The sequence below is a fragment of the Peromyscus californicus genome, unplaced genomic scaffold (genome assembly GCF_007827085.1).
Source record: "Peromyscus californicus insignis strain IS unplaced genomic scaffold, ASM782708v3 Scaffold_11__1_contigs__length_118956290, whole genome shotgun sequence".
Classification (NCBI taxonomy): Eukaryota; Metazoa; Chordata; class Mammalia; order Rodentia; family Cricetidae; genus Peromyscus; species Peromyscus californicus.
In genome coordinates, this window is record NW_026294402.1 from 39,092,143 (window position 1) to 39,101,309 (window position 9,167).

The 9,167-nt window shown below is 50.6% G+C and overlaps 1 protein-coding gene across 1 annotated transcript in view; it reads right to left on the reverse strand.

Annotated features, from left to right (window-relative positions):
- Positions 1 to 8,238, reverse strand: part of Kmt2a (lysine methyltransferase 2A) — an 84,850-nt gene extending 76,612 nt beyond the window's left edge. The window contains 1 exon segment of the mRNA XM_052758598.1: positions 7,798 to 8,238. Within this exon segment, the coding sequence (XP_052614558.1) occupies positions 7,798 to 8,229 (432 nt within the window). The 5' untranslated portion in view covers positions 8,230 to 8,238.
- Between the last annotated feature and the right edge of the window lie 929 nt (positions 8,239 to 9,167).

Genomic DNA, 9,167 nt, shown 5'->3' on the forward strand with positions numbered 1-9,167 from the left:
TAGGAGTGAAATATTTATTATGAATGTATGATCAACTTTTCTCTAGTTTTTAGAACCAAGTTCAAAAGTGAGCCCAGTGAAAAACATTTCCTCCAAAACCACTCCTCACAACTCAAGCTACTCTCCTACCTCAAGCCGGAGAGCCACATTTACTCTGCTGCAGTAAAATGAGAATCAGACAATGCTATTTCAGCAGCGCACGGGCAATGAGGGTCAGCGCTCTCAGGCGGGGAGATATCAGAAAGGTTCATGGTGCTGAAAGTCACCAATGCATGTACACACTGCAACACAACACAGAACCAGAAACGCACGGAAACGGGTAAAATATACAGAAGGCACTTCGACACCGAAATAAGCACCAGTGAAATAGACCCCACCCACCGGACCTCATACAGACCGAGAGGCAATACATCGGGGAAATCCCTCCAGTCTATTCGTCAAACAGAAAAAACAACTACTCATTTCAAGGAAGGGGAATTTTCATGCACTGTGCAGAAAACTGCCAACTAACTCTTACATTGATACCTTTGTTAAACAAAAACCTATTAGGGTGGTATATTCTAAATCTAAGAAGTTAAACCAACCTGGCCTCCAGGAAGCTTTGTATTAACCCCACAAGGGAACCTGTATTCTCTACAAGTCTACAACTGCAAGTCAGGTCTTTAAATGCAAACCTTAGGTAACGGCTTCAGCCTCATGGTTGGCTTCCCATGAGGTGTGTAACCTGACAAGGTAAAAAACTCACTGAAATATTTAACAGTGGTGGTGGTATGGATTTCTTTGGATAGGTCAAGCAAAGCAACCCATCCCTTTAAAAACATAAAGGACCATTTTATGGGAAGTCATTCTCTCATTTTAGTGTCTGAGCATTTCCTCGGGGCTTTCTCAGAGACCTTATTGAAGGAGAAAAGGAAAGGCTAACAAAGGGGGCCCTCTTCTCTCCCTATTCCCAGCATTAATCTACCTCAGCCACAGGGCCAGTAGCATCCACACTGTCATAAACGCCAGCAATTAGAGAATTAGGCCATAAAACCACCCACTCAGGTACAAGAGCACAGGCCTGCAGCTTATTTAATGCATGCCATAAAAGATCCTGTACTTCCTTCTTTCAGGCCTCCACCACCAAGACATGAGAATAACAACAACAAAATAGCCCTTTGTCTGCCTATCGGAGTGATGGGATCAATGAAAGCATCTGGGCCCAGGTGAAGGATTTAAGATCCTTCTTCATCAAGACTCCCTCCCCACTTCCTCCAGCATGCCACACTGCAGACCGACGGAAGGGTGGGCTACATTCTGAGCACCAGGATAGTGGAAACCAAAGCTGAGCTACCTTTTACAGAAATTCTTTTAGCTTATTCTGAAACTATTTCCAGAAGCTCAGTGCAGCCAGTTCCTGACCTCAAGAAATACTGACACCTACAATTAGTAAGACAATTTTAAAAAAGTTAATTCAGGGGCCCATGGGATGGCTCAGCAGGTAAAGGCGTTTGCTGGCAAACCTGACAACCTCAATTTGATCCCTAGGTCCCATGTGGTAGAAGGAGAGAAGCAACTTATACAAGTTGTCTGCTGCCTTCCATACATGTGTGTTCACACAGGCTCTTGTACACACACACACACGGACTCACACACACAGACTCACACACTCACACACAATAGATGTCATTTAAAAAAAGCTAATTCCAATCCCAATCTCAAAGCTACTTTATTCACTCTGTTCCAAAATCTGGTACAATTTGGGGTCAAACAATAATTTCATTTTATCACGTATCCTCACAACCTAGCAGCCCACAAAAATCACAGGCCTGTGATTTAATCCATGATAAAACTTAATTCCTCAAATTTCATGAGCCAATCTTGGTAAGCCCGGAGCAAGTGCTTTCTAAGAGTGACCTTTAGCGGCTGTCTCCTACCTGTGCCTAGAGGATTAAGGAGCTGGCTGAAATGGAGGTGCATCATGCAGACTCATTAGTAATTTCACCTATCTTAATCCCAGAAAATGGCATGCAAACAAAGTAAGGGTCCATCGCAGAGATCCCCAAGAAGGTTCCTACCAGTGCAGTGACAGTCACAAAGCTCCCCCTTCCTCAAAACCCAGGCCACCAGGCTCTCCACCTTGGCAGAAGAATGGAGACAAGATATTCACAAAAGGCCCGATTGAAGGCCTTCAGCTAAGTGCTAGAAGGGAGCTGAAGTTCTGTGCCAACACTAGAGGAATGTGGGCAGGCACAAAGAGATCTTAATTAGGAGACCTGCAATTAAAACACAGTGAGTCTCCGAGAGAGGCGCTGCAGTCTGCTACGCCTCCGAGCAGGCAAAAGTACCGCTGCCACCCCCTCCAGCCACCGAGTAAGGGAGGCAACTGGCAGGCACAGGCTGCACAGCTGTTCTCTGCCTGGAAGGACAGCTCCAAGGTGAGCAGAGATGAGAAATGAAACCCAAATGGGAGCATTTTCTCTTCACGTCAAATCAGAAGGGATCTCACTATTTTGTGAATCATTTCCTTCAGGAGCATGTGCCTTGAGATGTTTAACTGGGAGGGAAATGTGGGGACATGGAATGTGCTTCCGGGAAGAGGGAAAAGGTCTTGAAGACTGCATTCCTAATATTCAGCACTTCATTTCAGGACTTACTAAGAGCTGCTTCACTCAGAGAAGGTACTGTTGCTCTGGATTTATCTTCTTGTTTAAAGCTCATACACCTAGAGAAATACATCATCCAGACTGAAAGCAGCTTCCTTTTCGGTAAGGAAATTACAACAATGAAAACAAATCCAGCCAAACAAGAGCATAACGCCGAGGTTCTACAGATCCTCAGAACTTTATTTCAAACTTGGCCTTCAAGTCAGGCATAGTGGTATGTGTCCATAGTCCCAGCAACTTTAGGAGGCTGAGGCAGAACTGCTTGAGCCTAGAAGTTCAAGGTCAGCATAAGTAACACAGCTAGATCCCAAAGCATCTCCATTTTTGTTGATAACTTCAGCAAAACCCTTATGTTTTCCATACAATGAAAACTTTCCCACCAAGTTGAAATTTCTCCTAATAATAATGATGGTTAAATGGGCAAATGTACAATCTGATATTGAAAGGCATCAAAGAGTTTCACTAAATAAATGAATAAACAAACTCAGAATAAGAAATTCTCGTCTAGGTGTGGTAGTGTGTGTCTGTGATCCCAACACTTGGGAGACACCAAGGTAGGAGGCTTGATAAATCCAAGGCTAGCCTGTTCTTCATAGGGAGTTCCAGTATAAGCAGGGCTACATGGCAAGACTGTGTCTCGATGATGATGATGATGATGATGATGATGATGATGATGATGATAATGATGATGATGAAGAAGAGCTACATGGCAAGACCTGTCTCAATGATGAAGAGGAGGAGGAGGAGGAAGAGGAGGAGGAGGAAGAGAAAGGAATAAGAATAATGGAACAGAAAGGTTTATGAGCTATTTAGTACAACTTCATTTATCTATCAGAAATTTAAGGTTAAAAGTGAATCACCCAATTGGGCACAGTGGCACGTGCCTTCGATCCCAGCACTTACGAACTACCGGATGGCAGATCTCCACAAATTTAGGGCCAGCCTGGTCTACACAATAAGACCATGTCTCAAAAACAAACAAGCAAAAACTATGAACTGCTCGGTGTGTCCTAAGGGACAGTGACAGAGGATGAGTGAGACAGAGCTCACACACCCACTGATGTCCACTCCACTGTGTTCTCTCAGCTTCGTTCACCTTCTGCCAAGGCTTAGCTTGTGCTGTGAAGGCAACCAAAGAGCAACAACTCTTTGGGTACACACACCTGGTTAACATTATTATTATTTTTTTAATTAAAAGGGAAAAAAAAAATCCCAGACACTTCCAGCTGCCTTCCAGCTAGAGAACTACTGTCTTTCCTAAGCCCAACCTGAAAGCCTGCCTCAGGCCACAGGGATTTTACTGAAACTTTAGATGAAAACAAATATGCATCAATGTTGTAATTCAGTTTTAATATCACATATAATTATAAAGTGTGCGGTGTTGAGATCAAGAGAACACCGCTTTTAACATGCTGAGAGGTGATAGGAGAGGCATATGAAATCAATGAAGACTGCTGGCTGCTAAAATATTTCTGAAATTTATGTCAAATTACTGCAAACTCTAGCCAACAGAAGATGCTGCTCTGCTGTGCTTATTTAGACAGCAAAGAGCAATTTGAGTATCACCGGAGCCAGCCGCCAACACTATGAAGTGCGTGGGAAAGCAGCACAGGACACGGACCTCTGTGGTGCCCTACCGGAGACGGCGAAGCTTCGGTTCCACCTCCTAACTCACCCAGAACGCCCAAACAGCTCCGTATTTTGAAAAATCACCTCATTATAACAGAACGTAATCCCAAGGAACTCCTATGTACTTGTTACCAGAGAGATTTCAATCCAAGGAGAGCAAGGAGCCAATGGCAATGAAGGACGGGTCTCCTGTGAGTAACAACACGATTCCTACAGGGGGAATCTCGAAAGTTCTGTCACCTAGCTTTAGAAGAACTTAGCTTTGATGATGAGCAACTCCAAGTCATTATTCACTTAAAGTAAACCACAATTTAAAGAGGTTAGAATTGTTCTGGGTCATACAACCATTCGAGTCCAGGCAAGACCTCCTAAGAAAGCATGGGTAAGTTCTAAGAAGCAACTTTTAGGATAATATAAGTATGTCAGCTTGAAGGAAGACCTGTGGAACTCTATCACTGATGTGGAAGACCATGTCACCAAATGCTTGGTTTCTATGCTGAAAGCCAGCAGGCCAGAAGAGGCTGTCACTCTGGCTTACCATGACAACACACTCCATCAGCCCGTGCAACATGGACTCAAACTACCAGACAGAAAGTTTACCAACAGCTCACTCAAGCCCAGTTTAGGAAAAAAATAATAACACTGGAATTTAATGCAAGGAGTAAACCACCCTTCACAATAAAAGAGTGACTACCATTCAGGCACAAGTTCTGAAGAGAAACCTCCTCCCCATTACACTTGATCTCATTCATAGTAACTAAAATTCCTCGACTAGTCTTACACAACAAATTACCCGTTAAGGCAAAATAAAGAGCTTGCTCACAACCACATTACTGACAGGTAAGAAACCGTCAGCACCTGATTAAAACGTCACAGGTAGTTTGCCAAAGACCAACAGATAAAATATTCTGATGTCCAGACATTAGGTCCCGGAATCCAGGTGTCTCTCTTTCTAAACAGTCTCTTGAACAGTTATGATTGGAAGCTGCTGACATAAAACGCTGCTTTTAAATGTGTGATCAGAACATTTAGACCTTGGACACACGGTCCTTCCATACAAAATGCATAAGCATGCCGAACAACAAAATACTGCTGCTTCGGGGATCCCCATAAAGCAGACCAACTTCTCCTAATAGAGACTTTCCCTTTACACTCAAATATACGCAAGAATAGAAGTCTACATATAACCAGTCAAGTCTCAATTGTGAAAACATGCAGGTAAATGATATGTCAACGGAAGACTTTTCTTTTTTTCCTTTTTTTTTTCCTGCTGTATCTTTTAAAAAAGCAAAATTAACTCACATTTAAGCACCAACTCCATGCAAGGAACCTGAACGGTTCAGTCTTTTTGTCATGTATGAGGCCTTTGGTTCTCCAACTACATGGGATCTGTGTTGTTAGCTTAAAAAATACAGAATGGCCCTTTCAAAAATAATAATAATAATCTACAGCAACCAATAAAACACTCTCAAACAACCCTGCTTACTGCAGCAGCCTTCTGAAGGCTGGGAAAAGGAGGTGGGACAGAGCTGAGAGGGCCAGGCAGAGAGGATGCTGCAGGAGCTAGCTAGCTAACTACAGCAAGGAACACGCCCCCATCATGTCCTCCTTGCTCTGTCAGAAGGCGGGCTGTTGTCTGTCTCCAGAGCCGGCTGCCTTAGAAACAATCTTTAAAAGGAGGCTGGAGACCAACAACTTAAAAAAAAAAAAGAGGCCAGCTCCTTGAAAGGAGGGACAGGGGTTCCTGGGATCTCCTCCCTCCCTGTCTTCCCAAGGCCTTTGCTAAATCTAAAGGGGTGCAGGGCATAACGGGCCACAAGGGGTTTGCCCAGGATATTTTGTGTGCCCCAACGGCAGAGCACGCAGGAAACGGCTGGTTGCTATCTTTCCCTTTCTGTTTCAATCAACAGCACTCCAGAGCAGCAAACCCCTACCCCCCTTCACTTCAGCCCCTGGCAGCTGCTCTTCCTCCCCTAGCATCCCCCATCCCATTCTCCCCCCCCCCCCCCTCCCCTGCGATTCAAACTGCCCTTTCTGCATCCAATGGAAAACAAATGCGCAACACCACTGACTGAACCTGAACTCAACTTCCCTTCCCAGGGCAACTTTCCTTTTTGCTGAAAAAGGCTGAATAACACTAATCAAAGCATCCCCCGGTTCTCAACCGTTTACTAATTGGGAAGGGGCAAAGCACTGACCCTTCGCCCACCTTGAGTCTCCCAATAGGAATCGCAGACAACCTTACCTCCTCCTGAAGACTAACTTTGCTCCAGAATCCTCTTTTTCCCAACCCAAAGCAACCACCACTGCCACCACACTAACGTAAAACTGCCCCTTATCTACTCCCACCCCAACTCGGCCTTCCTCCACCCCTTCCAAGCCCCAGGACTGGCTAGGAAAAGATGGATCAATAATATAATGACGAGATAAAAAGAGAGAGAGAGAGAGAGAGAGAAAGGCGGGAGGGAGGGAGCCAGGGCCAGAGGCTGCAAGCTCTGAGGCGCAGTGGGTGGGGTAAGAGAGCAGCTGCTTCCCTTGGGAGGATGCTGCCCAAGTCCCCCCAGAAACACGGGGGGCCCCCTTTCTCTAGAGCTGGAGGGAAAGCCTGCTCCTCTCAAGGAGAATGCTGGAAAGTAGCCTTGCTCCAAGTGTAGGGGGACCCTGGGCCATTTTCCCTCTTAACACACGGATGGCCCTTCATCTGAAGGAGGGAAAGGGGTGGAGTTGGAGGGACATCCTGACACCAGCAGCCTAGGAACCGCAGCCCTGGAAGATGGGGAAAGAGGACTAGTGCAGAGGAAGAGCCCTGTTATCTTCGCAGGAGAGAGGAGCACAGGCAGGTAGAGAGGAAAGGTTTCCCGTGGGGTAGGGCGGGACGAGGAGGCCCGGTGTGCAGGAGGTGGGAGTGGGCTGGGAGAAGAGGTGAGAGAAGGGGGAGTGGCTGGCAAGGTGAAGACCTGGCTGGAGATGGAGCGAGGGGTGGTCAGGTTTTTCCGAAAGCAGGGTGCAGGAAGGGACCTGGATTTCCCACGGACCAGGAGAAGAACGTGGCCCTAGATGAAGCCACCACCCGAGAGATGTCCAAGGGGAAGGCTGCCTAGGAGTAACACATCTGCCCAGGAAGGGAGGCGGAGATGTGGCGGGATCAGGTCTCTGGCAGAGGGAGGGAGGAATCTGGCTCGGATGAGGTAATCTGTGAAAGGGAGGAGGGGTTCAGTCCCGGGATGGGAAACCCCCGCAAGGGGGTCTGTGCCAAGGGATTTGGGGAAGGGTCCAGGGGAAGAAAGCGGGGTGGGGGGGAAAACGCCCTCAGCCAGAAGGGTCTGAACCCCCGGGTAAGGGCGCCTGGGGGGGGGGGGGTCTGCAACCCCTAAGGGGGTCCCAAAATGGGAGGGCCATTTGCTCCGGGCTAGGGACCCCAGGATGTTTCCAGAATTGGGATGCTCCTCAAACCTGGATGGGGGAGGGGAGGGGCTCCGCAGAGGGTCGAGCCCCCGGACCTGGGGGTTCCTCGCCCCCTTACCTCTCCGCTGCCGCCTCCCCCGCCGCTCTCCCCAAACACTGCCCGGAACCGGCGCAGGTTGGTGCCGATGGCGGCCGAGACCTGCAGCGCCGCGTCGAAGCCCGGGCCCACCCGGAGCAGGGCCGGCCCTGAGGAGGCTGAGGACGATGACGAAGACGAAGACGAGGCAGACGACGAAGAGGCTGCTGAGGCGGCGGCGGCCGCTCCCCCTGGAACCCCAGCCCCGCTGCTTCCCGCCGCCGCCGCCGCCGCCACCGCCGGGGGGGAGGGGGGCGCCCCGGGGCCGCCACCGCCGGCCGGGGGCCCGGGGGGAAGCAGCAAGGCCGGGACGCGTTGCCGCGGGGCGCCCCCTAGGCCCCGGCGCCCCCCGCCGCCACCGCCCCCGGTGGTCCCGGGTCGGGCGGGGAAGCGCCACCGACAGCTGTGCGCCATGTTCGCCCCGTAAGTGAAGCAGCGAGAGGGAGAGGCGACAACACAGGGGGGCGGGGAGGCGGAGGGGGGGGGGAGCGGCGGGCCCCGGAACCTGCCTAACCCGCCTGGCGCCGCCTGGCCGCCCGCACCCCGCGGCCCTCTATGCCGAGCGCCGGGCTGCGCTCGCCGGCCCTGCAATCTGCATCCTGGCCTCTGGCCTCCGCCTCCGCCGCCCGGCGGCCGCTGCTCTATGCCGAGCCCCGGGCCCGGCTCCTCCCGCCCCGCAACCTGGATAAGTGCATGCCCCGCCCTCCGGGAGCGGCAGCGCCAGGGAAGATGAGGGGGGGAAGGAAGCCCTGGAGCCCGGAGCGGAGGCGGGTTCCGGGGAGAGGGGGAGGGGGCGAGGGCGGCGGGAGGATGGAGGCGGAGGGAGCGGGTGGCCCGCAGCCGGGAGAGCCGAGCGGCCGATTACACACGTTCCCGGGACGCGCAGGGACTCGAGCGGCCCAGGAGAGCCGCTTCCAGTGCGGCGCGGCTGCTGGGTCCCGGGAGGAGCGAGCCTTCTCCTCCGCCTTGGAGAGCAGCGGGCTTAGCCCTCATGGAACGCTTCTAGAATCCAGAAAGCCCCATTGTACTCCATGCAAAAACCGAAGCGTCGCCCAGTTGATTCTATGCAAAATGGCAAGGCCCCCGGTGAACGCGCTTTAAAAAATAAAATCCAATAAAAGAGGAGCCCCTCCCATCTTCATGCTTGGAGCTCTCTCCAAAATGCACACGACCGAGTGGCGGGCTTCCGCCACCTCCTCGCCCCGCTGTGCGCTGGAGGGAGGCGAGGAGCTTCTGGCTTTCGTGCCCTTCTGCCGAGTTGGGGTGTGTTTTCCCAGCCCGGGCGTTGGAGCCACGGCGTGCGCTGAGCGAACGACCTGGCGTTACAACGGAGCTGAAACTGCGTGGCTAAC